This window comes from Squalius cephalus (assembly GCF_949319135.1).
Source record: "Squalius cephalus genome assembly, chromosome: 12".
In the NCBI taxonomy this organism is placed as follows: domain Eukaryota; kingdom Metazoa; phylum Chordata; class Actinopteri; order Cypriniformes; family Leuciscidae; genus Squalius; species Squalius cephalus.
In genome coordinates, this window is record NC_137133.1 from 3,768,318 (window position 1) to 3,789,828 (window position 21,511).

General features: G+C 37.1%; 1 protein-coding gene across 2 annotated transcripts; it reads right to left on the minus strand.

Annotated features, from left to right (window-relative positions):
• Positions 1-10,776: 10,776 nt before the first annotated feature.
• Positions 10,777-13,842, minus strand: kcnf1a (potassium voltage-gated channel, subfamily F, member 1a). Of its 2 annotated transcripts, XM_079887239.1 has the most exons (3): positions 13,712-13,842; positions 13,264-13,459; positions 10,777-12,876 (listed from the first exon to the last, which is right to left on the minus strand). In XM_079887239.1, exon 3 carries the CDS (start codon positions 12,869-12,871, stop codon positions 11,393-11,395), a length of 1,479 nt encoding a protein of 492 aa, XP_079743365.1. In that variant the 5' UTR covers positions 12,872-12,876; positions 13,264-13,459; positions 13,712-13,842; the 3' UTR covers positions 10,777-11,392. The 2 variants fall into 2 exon arrangements, with proteins under 2 accessions (XP_079743365.1, XP_079743366.1); XM_079887240.1 differs by lacking the exon at positions 13,264-13,459 and having other exon boundaries at positions 10,798-12,876; positions 13,712-13,838.
• Positions 13,843-21,511: the final 7,669 nt, after the last annotated feature.

Below are 21,511 nucleotides of genomic sequence, written 5' to 3' on the forward strand. Positions count from 1 at the left end.
GTTGTGTTTGGAAAAGGAAAGCAAGTCACTTCCTGATAGATCTTTGTGTTTTAGGTAGAGAATTGTGTGTAGTGTTTTGCAAAAAGTGTTTTATGCAATTGAAAACTGAGTCAAAGGCTGAGAAATAGCTTATGGTTTTGAAGATTTGGCATGTAGTTTTGCACTTTGAGTGAGAGGTTTCAAAAATCGTGTGACATGAAAAGATTTTGTGTGTAAGCAGTTGGTAAAAACTGTAAGGACCAAGAGTGGCATGATGAAGGACACCATTGTGACTAATGGCTGCACACATTGTGATGTTGTCCAGGGACATTGACAATGGCGCGGTGCCCTATAAGGTTTCTTCCCCTGCGTCTTGGTTTGCATATAGGTTAAATCCAACTTCATCAACATAGATAACACATGAACAAACAGTATGAACACACATAGAGCAGTCAATAAGGACAATATAGCTTACTTTTACGTATTCATAACCAAGTTGTTTCACTCTGTCAGAATTTCATTCAAATGGTTCTCTGTAGAGCTGCTCCATTCGAATCTGATTGCGTTTCAGAAGATTGCTTGTTGTGGATAAACTCACCCTATTTATGTTACTGAATGTTGTGTTGTCAGTGATGATGTGTTGTTGCAGTTGTCGCGAAAACACTTTTGAAACACGAAAAGTTATATAAAAAATTCACAGACAACATATGTTCACATTCATGACAAAATTCTAACGGGACCAGAAAATAATTATTTTCTCACATTCACTTGCATTGACGATTTTTCAACCTAGAGGTCCAGTGGGGTTAGCGGAAGGGGCGGGACTTACCAGCTCTATTCACTATGTGTTGTTGTTCCTGCCCTGCTGTGAACATACGTCTTCTTCCTCTGATGCAGGGTCGCCTAGCAATTCTGCAAAAACATGAAGTGAATCGATGCAGTGGATTAGGGTGCAAGGTTTCTTTCACAATGCAATGAAAAGTTTCTGTAGTGCTGTAAGCACAGTAGCATGTTGAGGGTAGGTTTCCTTACCTATTCTCATTTCGAAATGTCTGGATGACACTGGCTATCGTGTAGTGGCTTACAGTAAGTTAGACTGGACCCTCTGCCCAGTCTTCCTGAAACTCAAACCATGTTTGACCACATGGTCAACCAAAGTAATTGTTCTCCTCTGTCCTCTTCCTTGTCCTCCTCCTCTTTGTCCTCCAGATCTCATTTGTAAAGGTTCTCCTCTGTCCTCTTCCTTGTTGGACTCCCCGTCCTCGTCCTCCTCTTTGTCCTCGTCCCCCTCTTACTCTCACTCCTCTTCCTCTAACTCTTTCTCCAAAATTGGCCTCCAATTTTGTCCAAATCAAGAAAGCCATCCTAAAGCCTAAATATAGTGCTCAGGCTCTGATTTCTAAGTGAACAAATTAGCTTTAAGTGTTTTCATTTGATTCATTTCATTTGATCATTTGGTGTAGGTAATCAGTAAATGACTGAACACAAGAGCTGTTAGTTTTGAATGATGTGTCTAATGAAGAGAACTGTGTTTTTGAACTGTTAGAGTTTTGCAAAAAGTTTGTTTTTCAATTGCAAACTGAGTGTAAAGTGTAAAATGTGCAGTTTTGCAGACTTGATCTGAAGATTAGGTACATGGGTGAATAGTTTCACAGAGTGGGCCTCAAGTTCCACTTTTAGTGTGTAAGCAATTAGAAAAAACTGTAAGATAACATAAAATAATATGCATTATTTTAAATGTACTAAAATGTACTCAAACTAAATAGGTTTTATAGAATAAAGTGATATATGTCATGAATTTATCAAATTAATTTAAAAGGAAATAGTGCACTTGGACACAAAAATATGCACATCATGTCATTGACCAATATTATGATGTGTGTGTGTGTGTGTGTGTGTGTGTGTGTGTGTGTGTGTGTGTGTGTGTGTGTGTGTGTGTGTGTGTGATTGTGATTTATGAGGACAGAAATTTGTATAATGACATGGGTATTACACTGGTATTACAACGTGAACGTGGTTTATGTGGACAAGTCTAAACGTACTAGACAGTGTTTTATTAAAAATGTAAAAATGCATAAAGTTTATATATATATATATAGATAGATAGATAGATAGATAGATAGATAGATAGATAGATAGATAGATAGATAGATAGATAGATAGATAGATAGATATAGATATAGTCAAGGATGGATGGGGACAAAAATAGAATTCCGTCTGAAACACTAATCCATTAGTAAAAAAAAAAAAAAAAAAAACACCTTTAAAAGGTCACACTCACTCTTTAAGACCTCTGTGCCAAAATCTATGTGCCCATATCCTGAGAGAAATATGATCATAATTCTGCTTTATACCAGTAATTAATTATACAGAGTAATGGACCTGCTCAGCTCTGGACCCGGCTTGCTCTGCCACTCATGGCCAATTTCCTTAATTAGTCGTCCGCTGAAAATGTAAGCACAGTGTGTGAAATATATCTTCAATAAAATTGTGTCTTTTGTAGGGTCTTGCTCTGAAGGGCGGGAATGTTGTAGACAGAGTGTGCCGCCATAAGATTTAAGAGCAGGGATTTACTAGGCTTTTCAATCTCAGCTTGTCTGTGCTGTTCTAGGAATGACCTTCTGCTGTGAGTAGACTATAGTGTGACTGTCACTTCCTTTACTTTGGAGTGAGTTCTACCGGATTGAAATTCCTCACAGCAGCTGAGATGACATGGGGTGGTGAAGAATGGCTCCCTGAGAGCCACGTGTCTCATATTTTCATGCACTTAGGAGATACTGACAGCTAAACATTGCACATATTTAGTGGCCGCATTTATAAATGACCTGATGTCTTCTGTCAACAGGAAGTTGAGTATTCACCATCCAGTTTATTTATGTTCACCTTCACGCTCTAATTTTCATCTTTATTTAGCACGAGTTAGGAATATTTTAGTATAACATTATGTCTATGGTGTGACGTTAAAATCTGTTGGAGAAATGACACACAAGGTAGTATGTCACACCTGGCTGTTGTGCTGATCAGGACTAGGGTTGCAAAATTCTGGGAATTTTCAAAGATGGAAACTTTCCATGGAAATTAATGGGAATTTAAGGGAATTAACAGGAATTTATGGGAATAAACGGGAATAAACTGGGAATTTTCAAAGTTGAAGTTTGGCTCTTCATAGGGAACTTAAATATAGTTGAGGAAAGTATATTTTAGCATAATCTTGACTAAAACAAACAGATGCCATTCAAATACACTTAGATATCCATGCCATTCCTCAATCACATGCACATAGCACACTGCTTACTGCATGGCTATTGAGACCACACCCCCTACTGGCACTGTGCATGCCTCCATCACATGTACAGAAGCCCAAAGACTATTGAAGGCACACATTTGAGCATGTGGACTAAACAAAGTGAAGTAAGTTTTGATGATATTATGGGGAAATATATTTATTAAATGTTTAAATTGCAAATATCACATACAAATGTATTCATCTAGTACAGGGGTCTCCAACCTTTTTTCATTTGATAGCTACTTTTTAAAAATGAAAGTGGACGAGAGCTACTCATGTAATACAATACTTAAATCTCTTAAATAATGTCTCATAACTCTCATATTAACAACTATCCAAATTGTTTTAGACCTAAAATAGTTTTTGTAGGCCTATATGTCACCCTTAAATGTCAGAGAAAAGAACAGAATTAGAGATAAAAAAAAATAAAGAAAATTGTACTTTGCCTATTATACTATAAAAACACATAACTAGGCCTATAGTTGATTTTATAGTGCATGAAAATTTCATTTCATGATTATAGTGACCAAAATGATCACGGTTATCACAGAATCCTGTTCAAAAAGTACTAATACTACACAATAAAACCAATTCACCAAGTTTTATGTCGAAATAATCTTAGCATCAATATGCACTTTTTGTTTACATAAACATTAAAATAATAACATTAAAAATGATGGCCAGATTTTAAAGGAGTGTCTTGCAACGTTATCTACTAACAGTTCAGTTTTTTTTTTTTTATAAAAAGAATAAGTAAAAAAAAAAAGATAAATTACTGACATTTACAATATACATTAGCTTATCTTTTATTATTAATAGTAAAATTCGGTCCGATTTTCCGTGGCGTCTGTCGTTGCTATGCAACCATGCACTGCGCTCTCCACAACGACAAAGAAGTTTTAATAGCTAATGGATTTCCACCACCAAAAAACGCTTGCTGTAGCTCTGCTACAAGATTTATTTACGGAGAAGAAAAAACACCCGTAGTTTGTGTGCACCCCCATCCTTCATGTTGACTCGCTGCGCCTGGAAAAAATGAGCGCGTCGCTTCAATTATTTGAAATAACGAACTTGAGCGCGCAAAAGACGTGATATGTGAACGGCCCTTGGCGAGCTACCTCCAATCAGGCCACGAGCTACTGGTAGCTCGCGAGCGACGTGTTGGAGACCCCTGATCTAGTAAATAGCAAGCTGATAAGTTAGATGCTAAATAAGCTAGCATAACTTTATTTACCACATAAGGCAGATGCTAGCTACTAGAGATGCACCGATTACAATTTTCTTGGCCGATTCCAATTTCCGATTTTTCATTGAGTTTGACCTGCCGATACCGATTTTACCCGATTCCGATTTCATTTTTTCTAACCACTTTACAGCACCTCAAATATTTATTTTCTATCTTGTCTTTAATAGAACATTTTGCATAGAACATAGAATTTCTTTTGAACAGATAATCGCTATAAAATGGAACTATATAAATTACTCCAGGTGTGGGAAATTAAAAGTTAACTAAAATTAAACTAAAAGAAAGCTTATACTGTATATTCTGACTAGTTTACTCATTTTTTTATTTTTTTTTATAAACCATGTAGTACTTTTACCCAAACTGAATAATAAAAACAAGTTTAAATGGGTACATTTTTTCAAAGTCTCCAAAATTCCCCAGCTTAACTTCCCATGGAAATTTACCGGAAACTTTCCCCGTAAATTTTCCGCCCCTTCGCAACCCTAATCAGGACCTGGATTCAAAGCTGGTCTGGGCCAATAATTGTATTATGTATAAGTGATGAAATGAATACCTCGCTAAGAAGACATCTAGAAATATGAGCTTTTGATGCCAAGGGCCCCTCTTATCGATCCTCTAGTGAGAGACCCCATTCCTATATATGTTACATCTACATCTACAGCTCAACTTTGAAAAGATTGAGCTCCTTGTAATAATCAGTTGACCATAACATCACTGTGCAACTGGGGTCCACAACACTAACGCCAACCAGGACAGAAAGCAACTTGGGGGTTATGTTTGATGATCAATTTAGTTTGTCCACCCAACGGCCAGGTCGTGCAGGTTTGCTCTTTTCAAAATCAGGAAAATCAGACCCTTTCAGTCAGAGTATGCAACACAACTTTTTGTCCAAGTTCTTGTTATCTCAAGACTGGACTACAGCAACGCTCTACTGGCAAGTCTTCCAGTCAGCGTGACTAAGTCCTTACAGATGATCCAGAAAGCAAGTCTGCTCTTCAACCAGCCTAAGAGAATCCATGTCACACCCGTCCTGGTCTCACTCCACTGGCTCCTTGTTACGTCCAGAATCAAATTTAAGGCTTTATTGCTCGCTTTAGTGAATGTGATTTCACCAGGTACAACATTACAATCAATCAATCAATCAGATTTGAGGGACAAGTTTACAATCTATTATGTCAAGTTGGTAGTTATATTCACAAATTATTTTCCTCTGACTAGGGATAGGGTTAGGTCTAAATTTTCGGACAGTAATGTTGTTCCAGGATCAACAAAATAGGTTGAAGCAGGAACATGTCTTTGCGGTGACCCACTGGCTTTCAGAACTACCACTGGAACAGCACCTCCCTATACCTCAATTCTCTCCTACAAGTTTTGACTTCCTCCATCCAGCTAAGGTCACTGAATTAGCGACGTCTTGTTGTTCCTTTACAACAAGGCAAAATAATGTTTTCTAGTGGAATGTCCTGCCAACCTCCATCCAAACTTCTGCGGCCATCACATCTTTCAAGAAGTAGCTGAAGACACACCTCTTTCACAAGCACTTAACTCAACACCCTTAAACCAATGCACTGTACACACACACACACACACGTTGGGATTTTAAATGTTTTATGGGGGCATTCTGTTGACATAATGATTTTTATACTGTACAAACTGTATTTTATATCCCCTTAACCCTACCCTAACCCTATACCCTCCCCACAAGAACAAGGATTTGGGATATTGCCATTTTGCAATGACATTTTGTCCCTATAATGTAGGGTTTACCTGAACCACACTCTCTCACTCACACTCTCTCTCTCTCTCTCACACACACACACCCAAACCCCCCCAAAAAATGTATCTGCATTTCTTCTCTGCTCTTGCTTACTAATCTACTTGTCAAATCAACCTGGCACTATATATTACGAATATTATTGGCTCCTTGACGAATTGCTTTGTTCCTCTCTTGTAGATTGCATTCCATAAAAGCATCTGCTAAATGCATAAATGTAAATGTAATTATTTTCATGCATAAAAACACACTTATACTGTGGTAAGAATGTTTTTATATATTATAAAAGCAACATGTTGGTTTTAAACTGAAATAATTCACTTTTATATTGTCAATGTGATTATTAAAATATTATATGAAAACATAGCCTACTATTAATTAATTTGACAGTGTATATTTTTATATCCAGTTTAAGTGTGTTAGATGTATAAACCCCAAGTGAAACATTGTCAATTCAAATTTATTCCTAAAGCACTTTTCACATTAAATATTGTTCCAGTGCTGTAAGTAGCATTAACCTGCTCTAAAACACTTTATGTAAAACCTTTATTCTTTTTTTCTCAAATTTTCTGCTGACATCCTAGCACCATTTTGCAGCCCCTCGGTTGTTTAACCCTCATAAGGTCTTCGTTTCCAGTTTACAAATCTGGTCTTTGGGGTCTATATGACCCCAACAATTGATAGAGAAATTGGACAAAAAATATACATTTTTAATTATACAAATAATATATGTTTTTTTTTGTTTACTTCTCATCTATTCATTAATGCTGTGTTTTGGGGGATATGAAGTACTTTTTTACCTATTTACTGCAAAATTCCTCAACTACACCATTAGCATACATATGAAATATAGTTTTTTTATGAAAAAAAACACATTAATGATGATCAAATTTAACTATGAGCTGTTTCTGGATATTGATCTAGGCGTTAGATGCAGAATTCTGCCATCTGCTGGTTAGATGTTTTTTTGTAGCTAATATAGTTTTAGCCACAAAGTGTAATTACCATATACTTCCAGCAGAGGCCCCATTGAGATCCATTCATTTTTCTGGATGTGACTTAATGCTCTTATAATAGCTTTTTTATGAATTACATATTTAAACATTGACAAAATACTGATTTAATGTATTTTAAAAAGTTTAGAATTTTTGTTGTTGTTGTTTGAGGTCTTTTGAAGTGTCTTATTATTGCAATAATGCTATATAAATTTGCAATAATATCTTTATTGTTTGTCTCTCTGTGTGTATTTGATCTGTGTGTAGTCATGTTCTTTCCACGTTGCATTTGTGCTCTCATACCATACCTTCATTTATGTGTGAAATTTTTTAGATTTATGCAGAAATTATTGATTTTATTTCACAATTTCAGTAAAAATGCTCTCTATTGCAGTCACACCCTTTCTCTGTCTATGTGTGTATTTGTGTCTGTGTGTGTGTGGGCGCATATGTGTCTGTGATAATGTTCATTCCACATTACATTAGTGCTCTAGTACCAGGCCTTCATTTATGTGTGAGAATTTTCAGATTTATGCTGGAATTATTGATTTTATTTGTCAATTTCTATAAAAATGCTTTCTTTTGGAGTCAGACCTGTGTGTGTGTTTGTGTGCGCGAACATGTGTGTGTGCAAGTGGTCATGTTTGTTCCACATTTCATTTGTGCTCTAGTACCAGGACTTCATTGTGGTATTGAAATTTTCAGATTTATTCTGGATGTATATCTTTTTTTTGACAAATGAAAAATAAAAAACATTTTTTCATCGATTTTCCCATTCATTTCAATGTGGGGTCATATTGACCCCAAGGGACAGATTTGTGACTTTTTTTTTTACATACCTTTAGAACGACCGAATCAAGCCCAGTTTTTTTCTGTGTGTATAGATAGATAATGTAGGAAAAGTCACCAAATTTTATTCCACTGAGATGAAGGGAACCATTTTTTTTTATTAAAGAAAAGTCGCTTGGGGTCATATAGACCCCAAGGACCAATTGAGGGTTAAACCCATGAAAGGATAGTACATCTTCCTCCCCTTTTTCTTTGCTTTTCAGAGTTTCTCTCTCATCTTCCCACCATCAGTAAAGGTCAGTTTTAATCACTGTGATTATTTTACTCTAGATTTAACCACAGTCCGGAAGTCCAAAGTATGGTGAGTACTTGTAAAAGTTCCTTTTGTGAAGAAATAGCTTTATTCTAAAAGAAAATACTACAGTACTTTTTAATATCATTTTGAAATGTATTCTATTTAAATTGTTGCTATGGTGTGAAGGAAGGTAGACTCCATTTTTCCACTTATCCACTTTAAATCACAGCATGTGTTTTGGTACATTTACCCTAGGTGGATCTGAAAATTTAAACAGTCATATTTATTTTTTCATTAGATTCCAGTTATGTACATTCCATCCTCCTCAGGGAGGGGCTGCGCATAAACTACGAATAATGATTAGCTCACACCTGTTTGTCTTTTAAAAATAAACACTTGTACTTCCATAAACTTTCTAAAGGTCAAGCTCAAGCACAATGACCTTTGAAAAATAGATGTTTGGTAGGAAATTGACAATGCAATTTATTTTTTTTACTTTTTGTGTAAGTTGTAGTAGTTTGTGTGTAATGGTTGATTTTTACCTCCTAGAACTTCTAAAAGGGAAACTTATTTTTAGAAGCTGACAAGTGGTGGGCTTTAAGATTCCAAAATGTGCCTGATGTGGGCTGACTATGTGCTCGGGTTACTATATAGTGTGTAACTCAATACTGATCCATGTGCAATTGAGATTTTGGATGCCGTCAGCTGCATGGAACATATTCTTCCTTCTTAGCTGTGCTCAACGGGACAACAACACAAGTGTTTGAGAATTATAGAGGTGCATTTCGCTGTTATTTACATTGTAGACACTGATATGCGGCCTGTATTCCTCATTTTAGCAATACCGTGTTGTGTGAAGCTGATTTAGTTGTGCTGGTGGGGTCTGTGATTACTGTCTATTAGGACCGGCTGCTCTTTTTTTCTCCACCCACGTGCCAGATCTAAGCCATATCTCAGTGTCCAGCCATCAGTAGGCCTACACACACAAACACAAAAGCTTTTTCATGTTGGCAAAAACACATTCAATGCATTATTCACTCAGACAGAATGAATAACACCCACACACTAACACAGAACACACCCACATCTGTGTCCGTCCATCTCTTCCAGGGGCCAACAAATGAGTGGCTAACACCCCGAGGCAAAATTCAAACCCTCTGGTGACACATCATTCAAACTCCCACTGAGAGAGGGATGGTGGTTCACACTATTGTTTAATGGGCAAACATCTAGGGAGAGAAAAAGTACAGGTAAGTTCATAGATGTATACCTGTACAGGACAGGATCAGAGTGAACTATTTAAAGGGGTGGTTTAATGCCCATTTTTACAATATGTAAAATAAGTTTCTGTTGTCCCCAGAGTGTGTATGTGAAGTTAAAGCTCAAAATACCCCACAGATAATTTTTACAGAATGTTAAAATTGTCCCTTTTTGAAGGGTCTGTAAAAATGCATCGTTTTGTGTGTGTGTCCCTTTAAATGCAAATGAGCTGCTGCTCCCGGCACAGAAGGCGGAGCTTCAAACCCTTGTGTGTGTTAGCAGCTCTGATTACCTCACGCAGACATGCACTAAAATGTCAGAAACTGTTCTGCCTTTTATGTTTAAACTGGAGTCGGACAATGATGGAGAGACTCAAGAAGAAGTGACAACATGTAGAATGCAACAGGACATTTCTGAATGGTTAGTTTATGAATTTATATTGCTGATGTGGAGTTAACTATCTTCAATTAGCATATTCTGTCATGATAATATATAAAATCGCATGTGTGGGAACTGTTGTAAGAAGCCTATGCTATTGCATTTGTGTTACGTACTGTTTTTGCACGTGAAAAGACGGCTTGAGCAGACTCACGAATGTGCTCAACTCCAACAACTTTTCCTCTTCTCAAAATGGACTATGTGTTCCAAGGGGCGGGGTTTATGTAAATGTTAGGGTTAGTGATGTCACTAACCCGGGAGGAAGCTTGTGTAGTCCCTATGTTTGTTGTAGTCCTTAAAAACTATTTCTTTAAAAGCAAATATCTCCCGTTGCTTTGAACTTTGAGCGATGTAACTTTGCAGATGTTGTTTATGCTCAAACAGCAACATTACACACTAACTAAAGTTAGAAAAGTCAAATCATAATCAACCACCCCTTTAAAAAAGTTGATGTATTTGAAACATCAAATTGTAATAGCTACTACAAGGTTTTAGACATAGCATAGTAGCATACACATTCAGTCACCACAGTAAAAACACATATATCGTTTGCTGGTTTTGCTTAGTTTTAGTTTAGTTTGCTTAGTTTTGAACTATTGCCATTGGTCAAGCTAAGTAATAATAGTAATAATAATTTAAACAATCAGTTGATGTTGTTTAATGCCAACTGGCATTAAGTACAAATAAGTACAACCTCGCTGAGGTGAATGGTTTGATGTGGAAAGAAAAGTAAATCAGATAATCATTTTATTTTGAAGACCATTAAAACGTGTGATGTTTATGATGTTACAAAAATGTAAACAAATGTGATTGTTTTTTAATGCCTCAGAGTACACTAATTGCATTTTATTTGCGTTTACATTCATTTAATTGCATTTTTCTTCCTTCAGGCTTGTTCAGTTAAAAGACCAGTCAGATATTACTGTAATATATTGTCAGAGACAAAGAGTCTTTAATCTTTTGATGTTAATAAGATTGAAATTATTGATGATTTTTGCTCTTTTTTGGCAAATCGTTTTAGTTTGAATTATATGTTATTTACAATTATGTTCAATCCTTTTCATTTACTTCTGCATTGTTTTACTTTAATGTTCCTTTAATGTCATTGAATTAATAAAAAAGTTGTATTTACCATTAGTAACTAATCATTTAATTGATTATTTTCTGAACAGAGACTTGGAGTTGGAGGTTATAGCCTACAGGATAGATAGATAGATAGATAGATAGATAGATAGATAGATAGATAGATAGATAGATAGATAGATAGATAGATAGATAGATAGATAGATAGATATCGAGCTTAGTCCGTTCACTGTTCACATTGATTGATCTACTTTTTCTTGCGTTTGTGGGCAGGTTGGACTTTGGACACAGTTGCTGTTTCACCAAGTAAGGGGATATATGTGTCACTTTGTGAGGCGCTCATAGCAGCACTGTTACACACCGAGCTGTTGTCAGTCGAAGCCATTTTTCCAGCCTCCGAGTCCGAACACTCCTGCGCTTCCTCCTTCGCGCGTAACGCCATGAGCTCGATCTCATGTTTGGCAGCGGTTTCAAGTACGCGCTGCTTACTGTAAACAATGACGAAGTTGTTAATAATTGGGTGGATTGGCAACGCGATGGCTATTACGCCACACAGAAAACTGACAGCGGCGTTACACCTGCCCAGAGTGGTTTTAGGGTAGATGTCTCCATACCCCACAGTAGTCATAGTAATGATGGCCCACCAGAAGGATTGTGGGATGCTGGTGAACATGGTCTCTGGGTGGCTCTGCTCCATTGTGTATCCCAGAGCCGAGAACAGGAAAACCCCCACGCTCATGTACATGAGCAGCAGACCCAGCTCTTTCAAGCTGCTTTTGAGCGCGAAGGTGAGAGTTTGCAGACCGGATGAATGGCGCGCAAGTTTGAAGATGCGCGCAATGCGCATGATGCGCAACGCCTGCACTGCCTGCTGGACGTTGGCAAGCTCCATCATAGCAGTGCCCAAATGCGTAAGAATCAAAACTACGTAAAAAGGCATGATAGCTAGAATATCTACTATATTCATGAAGGAAAACACAAACTGCAATTTGTTCGAAGAGGACACAAGGCGCAAAATATATTCCACGGTGAACCAGATGATGCAAGCCGTCTCGATGGACTCAAAGGTCGGGTTTTCCACGAGGTTTCCCTCGACATCTTGCACTTGCAGCTCCGGGATGGTGCTAACACACATGACCACCGAGGAGAGCAGGATGAATGCGAACGACACAACAGCGATTACGCGCGCTGCTAAAGATGACTCTGGTTTCTCCATGAGCTTCCACAGGAACGCTTGGCACCTCTGGCCTCTAGTGACCGTTGCATCACCATCCAGGTCGTCCAGGATAGTCTTGACCTTCTCTGCTATTTCCGCCAGCTCAGTCTCCACCTCATTTAAACTACTTCTGCAGCATTCATCCAGATACTCCGTGTCGATCACCCAATAGTCCATCTCTCTCATGAAGCACATGGGACAGATTCCTCGCTTCATGTGAATCTCTCCGTAGTAGTACAGCTCTAGGATGCATTTAAAAGCCTCTGGGTCTCTATCGAAGTAAAACTCTCGCTTTAAGTCGTCGTAGTCATCGCAGAGAGCAGAAAGATCTTCTCGTGTGGAATCCGCGACTCGGTTCACCAGCTGAGCCAAACGCGTCTCGGGATATCGGTTCAGCACGTCTCCGTAGAGAAAGTGCTTGACACCACCGATGTTCACAGCAATCTCCGTCTCCTCGCTCGCCTCAGAGCCGTTACAGTCCGCGTAACGAGTCCTTGAGAACTCCCACATGTCATCTACAATCCCGTTTTAAACAAAACAAAAAAGAACCATTTTTAATGTAGAGGACCATAAGTTATAAAAAGTAACATGTCCATTAGCAACATATTCTATTAGAGACCGGTGCTAGACACTGCCACATACTTTTTTAAGCTGTGTGAATTTGTGAAAATCAGTTTCCACCGTTATTTACATTTTTATGACATTAAAACTTATAAGACAACAAAACAAAAAGGAAACTTAAATATCAAATAATTGTATGGGTAAAACATACACACACACACACACACACACACACATATATATATATATATATATATATTGTAAATCATATGTTGTATAAATGTATAACATTTAAAATGCAAATGACAACTTGCCCCGATCTGACAAGTATTATAGCCTACCCGAGAGAAGTTGCTTTCACTTGAAAATAGGGGTGTATTTCAGGTTGACTGGGACACTTTCCAGGTCATCTCATTGGCAAGAAGTATCCCACTCACCCTGAATAATTCACCCTATTCCTTGATTATCCAGTCAAAAATACGATTAGCAGTAGCGACAACTTCCACATGTGAGTGACTAGTCCCGGTTTCCCCGTACCTAAATGTAAATAGCCAAGAAAGAGGACAGAAACTAATTTTGCACACTTTAAGATGAAATAGTTTTTATTTAAAAATGTTGTAAAATGGATGTTTTATAAAATAATGCAACATATTATTCAAATATATTTAAATCATTAGCCTGTAATGATTGAGCCTGAAAAAAATCGTGTTTTTCGCATTAATAAGGTCTAGCGCGCTCCACTTTATAAATTATGTTCTAACGTAAAGGTTCGGTTGTTATTAAACTTACTTATATTTGGGGCAAAAGCTGTGAAGAAAGTCTCAAAAAGCTTCTGACTTCAACTGCATGTCCGTGAGTAGAGCTGAATAAATCCGAAAGAGCGCAACATGATTTGTGAGAGGAGCAAAAGGTGTGTGTGTGTGTGTGTGTGTGTGTGTGTGCAGAGCAGGCGTGATGGGAGGGGTGGAGAGAGTCATAATTTATGTTTTCTGATTGAAGGACCTGAAAAGCCTGCTACTCATGCAGTCATAAGGCATACACTCTCTTAAAGTGGTTAGGCTATAACTAGAGCTGTAACGATATGCGATATGAAAACGAAATCGCGACACTCAGATCCACGAACCTGTGTCGCGGTGTGAGAAGGCACACACACGACAACACACCTTCCAACTCCCAGAGTTATCCTTCCCGTCCAGATCCAATGCTACCACATCTTTAAATTACTATTGGGCAATTCCAGCGTAATGGACGTGACTTTTGCAGTCAAAACTTGAAATATAAATTATCAGAAAATTTAATAGGCCTACCAATATATTGAAACGTCTATCTATTTATCCATACTCCATCAATAAAGGAGTCCAGACATTAGAAAAATATCAGTCTACACATGCGTTTTATATTTAATATGAGGGAAATACACATGTACAATACACCGTAATGGACGTGACACAAAAATATTTCACTTTTAGGTGGCAAAATATTTTTTAGTAATTCTGTGAATTACACTGAACAAATCAAAAGTAATACTAGGCTCAATTCAATTCAATTCAATTCAATCAACTTTATTGATCCCACAAGGGGCAATTAGTTAGGAGCAGCATGTATACAACAGTACATAACATGAATCACACACCATGTTCACAACATACAACCGTCAATCAATGTGCACTTGCAAAAAAACCCAAAGAGCCCTACACAGAATTTAAAAGTTTGATCGCAGAAGGAATGAAAGATTTGGAATGGCGGTTCGTCTTACATGCAGGAAGCGCATAACGACGCCCAGAAGGCAACAGAGAAAATTCACCTGCCAAAGCATGTCCCGGAAAGGCAAGGATACTCCCTGCCTTCCGAACTATTTGTTGGTTACAGAAGACATTAAGGTCTCTCTGTTTCACACCGATAATTTTTTAACAGATTTTTACAATGTTGTTCAAGCTATTCCTGTCTTTAACTGTCAAGTTGTGGAACCAGCAGATAGAAGAAAAACTTAAAAGACTCTTTTAAGGTAGAATCTACACAAAATGACCGGCGTGACAGAAAAATAATTTAGTTTACGGAGAAGGTAAATTCTCTGTTGCCCCTGCTTCACGATGGCAGCGCTGTTTATATCAAACTTAAGATGGTCATCAAAAACAGTGCCCAAATATTTATATGATGAAACAATTTCCACCTTTACGTTATGTATGATGCTCTCGGAAACAGTATCTCTATTTCGCCCAAAGTCAATAATTAATTCTTTGGTTTTAGATACATTTAAATCAAGGCAATGGTTATCACACCATGAGATAAAGTCAGTCAGAGCATTCCCATGGTCAGATACTGGACCTTGGAATAGTGATAACAACGCAGTATCATCGGAAAATTTCACCAAATAGCTGTTCTCCTGGGCGCTTCTGCAGCCATTTGTGTACATGATAAAAAAAAGGGGTGAAAGAACACACCCTTGAGGTAATCCTAGAGAGCAATAGGGGATCTGATAAATGGCCATTTACAAATACCCTCTGCTCTCTAACAGTTAAAAAATCTAAACACCATAAGACAAGTTGGTGAGGCAAGTTAAAATCACACAGCAGCTTATCTATTAAAATATATGGTTGCACTGTATTAAAAGCTGAAGAAAAGTCTGCAAACAGAAGCCTAGCATGGGATTTTGGTTTGTCTAAATGCTTATACTATTCAAGATAAAAAGCTTTGCATCCTCTACTCCCCTCCCCGATCGATAAGCAAATTGCAGGGGGTCAAGTCTACCCTCTATAGATGATAGCACCACATTCTTAACGATTTTTTTCAAATACCTTCATAATTAGTGATGTTTAGGCGACAGGCCTAAATCGTTTAATTGCCCTGGTTTGCTAATCTTTTTAGGAACTGGGATCACTTTGGAAGATTTCCAAAGAGTGGGAACCACACTGCTCTCCAGTGACATCTGAAAGATGTGCTGGAGGACACTGCTCAGCTGGTCGGCACAATAACGCAGTGTCCGCCTACAGATAAGATCAGGTCCAGGGGCTTTCCTAATATTAACCTTATTCAGATGGTCCCTGACACACTCTTGACTGATGGTGACATCATTTTGAGACATTAAAGATTCTCCCAGACAAGAAATATTTTTAGGAAGGTCAAATTTTTCAAAACAAGAATAGAAATTATTAAAAGCATTCGGGAGATCAGCGTCATTTATCCCCTTAATTGTTATAGGTTTCCTGCTGTCTCCGCTTCCCTGAGTAACTGAGGACATTGCTTTGATCCCCCTCCAAGCTGCACGAAGGTCCCCACTACTATACTTGTGCTCCATCTTATAGTACCCACCGGATGAAGAAGGGTTGGCTCTCCACAGAACATAAAATATTTATTTTATTTTATTTTTCGTGTTCGCATTTACGAGGAAAAAACAATGTTACGGACTTGAAAGTTCTGAAAGCGGCACTAAAAGACTGCTTTAAAACTTTCACAGAGACCTCAAACAGGCATTTACAGGCAAACACCTCTCCCCCCACACGCTCACTGGTAAGACGGCGTTCACTCAGTCCCGCTGTAGGCCAGGTGTTGTAGCCTAATCATTAAAGAAAACGATTTAGTTTCATATTTAGGCTTTAGAAAGCCTTTCTTTAAAGTGAATTTCGTTTTGTATTAATTGTATCTTACTTTTAATCAATGTTTAATCAACCAATTACCTGGATTTAATAAATAAGAAAAATATAGCAGGCAATATAATCAGGACATGGAGGTGCCGGCGCGTGAACTGGAACTCGTCTCATAAATGAACCGATCGAAACTCAGCGTATAAGCTACTTGCCTCACAGACCTGAGAAATATATATAGAAAGCTTGAAATGTGTACTTTTAAACAAAATGAAAGCTCAACAAACTAAACAAAACAAAACTCTCTGCTTACGTATGTAATCCGTATGAAATGTGCATTTCTCTGGAGCGTTCATACTGCGAAGATCGCAAGTCAGCATCGTCAACTTTATCTTTGCAGCCGACACTGACACAGAAAACACTTTTTTAAAAATTAATAAACAATTGAAATGTCTCCTTGCTATATTTGACATTTTCAGAATCATTACTTTTGCCGTTTTTTTTTGTGACAGCTTTTAGGTGCGTTATTGGCAGCGCCACCCTTACATGTTACATGAACGCGTCACCACCGCATCAGCACCGAAAACATAGAGTATTTTTAGATAATAATTGCACAACCAATTCGATATTCTATAATTAAATACTCAGTGACTCATCAACCAAATATTAAAATCTGTGATTGAAATTATCTCCACAATGGAGTTTAGTTCTGTTTAATTTTCAACAGTATTTTGTTACACAGAAAACAGAAGTGTTATTGCTTTGGCTGTTTATACTTAGGTACATTGTTAATAATTTGCATAGTTGATATTGTTCTTTGGTGTTCAGTTTATACACACTGTAAAAAAGCCAACTTACTGAAAGTTCTCCAAATAAACATAAAACAGTAAAATGAACTAAGATATTTTTATTGGAAGTGTTCATGCATCATACTAAGTTGATTCAACAAATTCGTGACTTAAATGATGAAAACGTACAATGTTTTGTTGTTCAAACTAAATCGTTTTAGTTTTCATTGAAGTCCGCGTTTTTTGTTAGCGCGTGCGCAGTTTGAACCCTGAACGCATGCGCAGTGTGAGACTCGGCGGTTAGCTCTCTGTCTGCAGCTGGTGAGAAGCATAGACGGATGAGAAGTCGGTAGCAAAGTGCTGCCTTCAATTCAGCGTTTCTGCACAATCACTGGTATGTATTAATCATTTTTATAATCGACTGTATGTTATTTGTCATATATGATGTTTTGTGCTCTTCCCAAACTGATGGCCTGATGTAATTCACCATCACTGTTACAGGCCGCTGTTACATCACTACCAACTCTGACCAACTAATACTGGAAGAGGCCAATGCTGATGTTATCCTGCCTATTCAATCCAGCGTTTCCAAAGAGTCACAGGTATGTATTAACGACACACTGACGGGAATATTGCTCTTTGTGTTGTTTACTGTTACCACCGGCGCTCTCTGGAAGACTACATTACCCATCATTGCCTAGAACTACAGCAAACTACGGCAGCTCAAATAGCTCAAAATACACAGCACGTTTAGGTTTTTTTTTTTTTTTTTTTTTTCTCTCGTGGTGACTCTCCCTGCATTCAGAATGGCATAATGTTATGTATTTTAAAAATAATATTTTTTTATTGTGAATAAAATTTTTATTTTAAAGTAATTCATTATTTTTTTAAGTAATAATTGATGTGCTATGTTAGACATTTTTGAAGTAGAAATCCGTTTTGAAAGTTTAAAACACTGTTAATTACAATTACTAGGTTAGCTGAAAGAAATATTGTTAAAAAAAGGTACAAACTAAGACTTGATTTGGCCTTTAGGGACTTGAACATGTCTGGTATTTATCATTTTTATAATCAACTGTATGTTTTGTCATATCAAATGAGATGTTTACTCATTATGTATTTACACTAGTTGAGGAGTTCAGAGAGAGATGGCCTGCCACCTGCACTTTTTCTAAAGGATGAGGTAAACCATTTAATAGCAACTGTTAATATTATTATTATTTTAATTATTATTTCTAAAGATTATTATTAATTATTATTTCTTTAGAACATTTTAGGAATACTTATAGTAGTAAAACTTTGTGGTGATTCCAACTGACTTGTTTTTTACAGATCTCCATGGAGTTTTCGTGTATCTATAACGTCGACCATGAGAATTTACTTTGAATGAACACATATAGAGAGGAAAATAGTAAGTAAATAACTTTATAATATCAGTTATCAATATCATAAACTTAATTATGACATCAGTCTGTTTTTCATGCAGTTGTCAATTGGGAAACTGTACATGATTTATTGACAAATTTTATGATTTTACTTTTTTGATTCCACTGTATGTAAAAGAGCAATCTGTACATTCTTTAAAAAAAATCTTTGTTATGGACCAAGTCATATGGATTTGGAATTACATGAGGAAGAGTAAAATATGACAGAATTATCATTTTGGGTGTGCTGTATACATTTAACTCCCAAAGCAGATCCCTATGTTAAATTATTAAGAGTTAAGGTCATAGTGCATCTGCAGATTAAAATAATATATATATTTTTTTCCTTTCTTTTTAGGTGAGTGACATTACCACACGTCAGAAAACAGATCTTGAGGGATTGCCACTTTTCCAGCATGAAAACTCTACAAGTTTACCCAGGAAAATTACCATTTTCATTTTCATTTCTGGTAAATTACCATTTTCATTTTCATTTCTTGGTCATTTTTTAATCTATTTATGTTTTACATGTATTCAGGTTATTTACACAACAACATAAATAATAATAATGTTGTTGTTGTTATTATTTTTAAATGTACACTTCAATTAATACCCTTATCTCATGAATTATTCTCCCAGGATACTGATCCTTTAGACCACGGCATCAAAGATGTAGAGATCGGAATCCTTACTGTGGCCGAAGATGCCGCTGTTACATCACTACCAACTCCGACCAACTAATACTGGAACAGGCCATTGTTCTTGAGGACATTACAGATCTACCAGCAGTATATGCTTGTTCGGACTCATGAATGCACTGAATATGGATTGATGATGACTGACTTTTCATTTTTGGGTGAACTGAAACTTCAGGCTAATGTTCTTTAACATGCATTGGTAAGTACCATGCACTGAGTTAACAAATTCAAGACTTGCTACGATAATGTCATTGTTGTGCATCAGACACAAACTGTTTAAATAAAAAAGTTATCTGACTCGTGTTATGGTCTGTCTCTTATTTAATTAAACTATTTAAATAATATATAATAAATCAATATAGGCCTATAAGATAATAGGCCCATTTGTGTTCAGCCAACTAAAAATACTTTGTTCTGTTATTCATTAGCTAAACATGACTATTTATGTTGAAGCAACTTATGATTTTAACGTAATCTTTTTAGTTGCGTGGACTTCAGTCCCTGTTTGTGGAGTTTACTCAAAAAAGAGCTTGCGATAAGTTGCCTTATTTTTTTAAGTTGACCCAACTTTTTTTTTTTTACAGTGCAGGTTTTTCAAATGTTATTTAATAAAAATAAAAATAACAGCCCAAGTTAACTGATAGAAGTACATTTCAAAATACTAGGTCTTCGACATCTTATGGCATTTACACTTTGTTAAACTTTTTGCACTTATAAATTTGTTTTATATACTATTTTGATTTGAGAGAAATGTTAATTCCCCAACAAGTAATATTTTCTAAAACACTGCTTTCTCCACTCAATACAAATAAGTGCACGCTAGAAAATATTTTAGAAATTTCTGCGTGTCCTTTGTGTCAACAGCATTCCCCCAGTTGTATACGCACACTTCACCTCGATCTTATGTTAAAATATCTCCCTCTAGTTTCGAAAAGTTGACACTGCAAGGCAGCAAGTTGTGCCACGTGATAAAATTGGGAAAAGACTGACTATAGCTTTTGCAGTCCATACGCCGCTCACATGTCCAGTGTTAAAATGTTTTATTTCATCCCAAAACGTCAACATAAAATCTGAACTGCAGTGTTGAGAATATATAATTTCAGTATGGATAACAAATAGGATAGGTTTTAAGTTATTACAGTAAACCCTGCGTCATGTTCTTCAACTGGAGAAAAATATGCACTTGTTTTCAAAGTGATTTCAAACAAAAGATGGATCACTTTAGCCACTGAAAAATTTGGAAGATAGACAGATACATTGTATGTACATACATATATGGATCAGGCTGAACTCACAGTGAACTGTCTATATTGATCGATTTTATTTCCTAAGTAGTTTATTATTTTGAAGTTGATAAAGAATCACTCTCTAGTTGTTCTTGCATTTTTAGATTGGTCTTTGGACACGGTTGCTGTATCACCGAGTAACAAGGATACATCTGTTACTTCGTTTCGTGGTCACACCAGCTCTATCTCACACCGAATGGTTGCTAGAAGACTGTGGTGTCATTTCTCCAGCCTCCTGACACCCTGCGCTTCATCCTCCGCACGTAACGCGGAGTTCGATCTCTTGCTTGGCAATGATTTCAAGTCCATGCTGATTTATAGCGCCGAAAGTCTTAATGATCATTTGAAGTGACAACATAATAGCTAAGATGCCAAACATAACACTAACAGCGGCGATACACTTGCCTTGTGTGGTTTTAGGGTAAATGTCTCCATAACCCACTGTGGACATGGAATTTACCGCCCACCAGAAGGAAAGTGGGATGCTGGTGAACATAGATTCCGGGTGGCTCTATTGTGTATCCCAACGCCGAGAACAGGAAAACCACGTTCATGTATACGAGAAGCAGATTCATCTCTATCAGGCTGCCTTTAAGCGCTATTGCGAGAGTTCGCAGACCAGATGAATGAAGCGCAAGTTTGAAGACGCGCACAATACGCATGACGCGCAACACCCGCGCTGCTGCTGAACATTGCCCAGCTCCATCATGGCAGTGTCCAGAATCAACACTAAGTAAAAAGGCATGATGGTTAGAACGTCTATTATATTCATGAAGGAAATCATAAAACGCAATTTGTTCGAAGAGGACACG

Coding starts and splice junctions, on each gene's coding strand:
- kcnf1a (XM_079887239.1), bottom strand. CDS start 12,871: ATGTGGGAGTTCTCAAGGACTCGTTACGCGGACTGTAACGGCTCTGAG.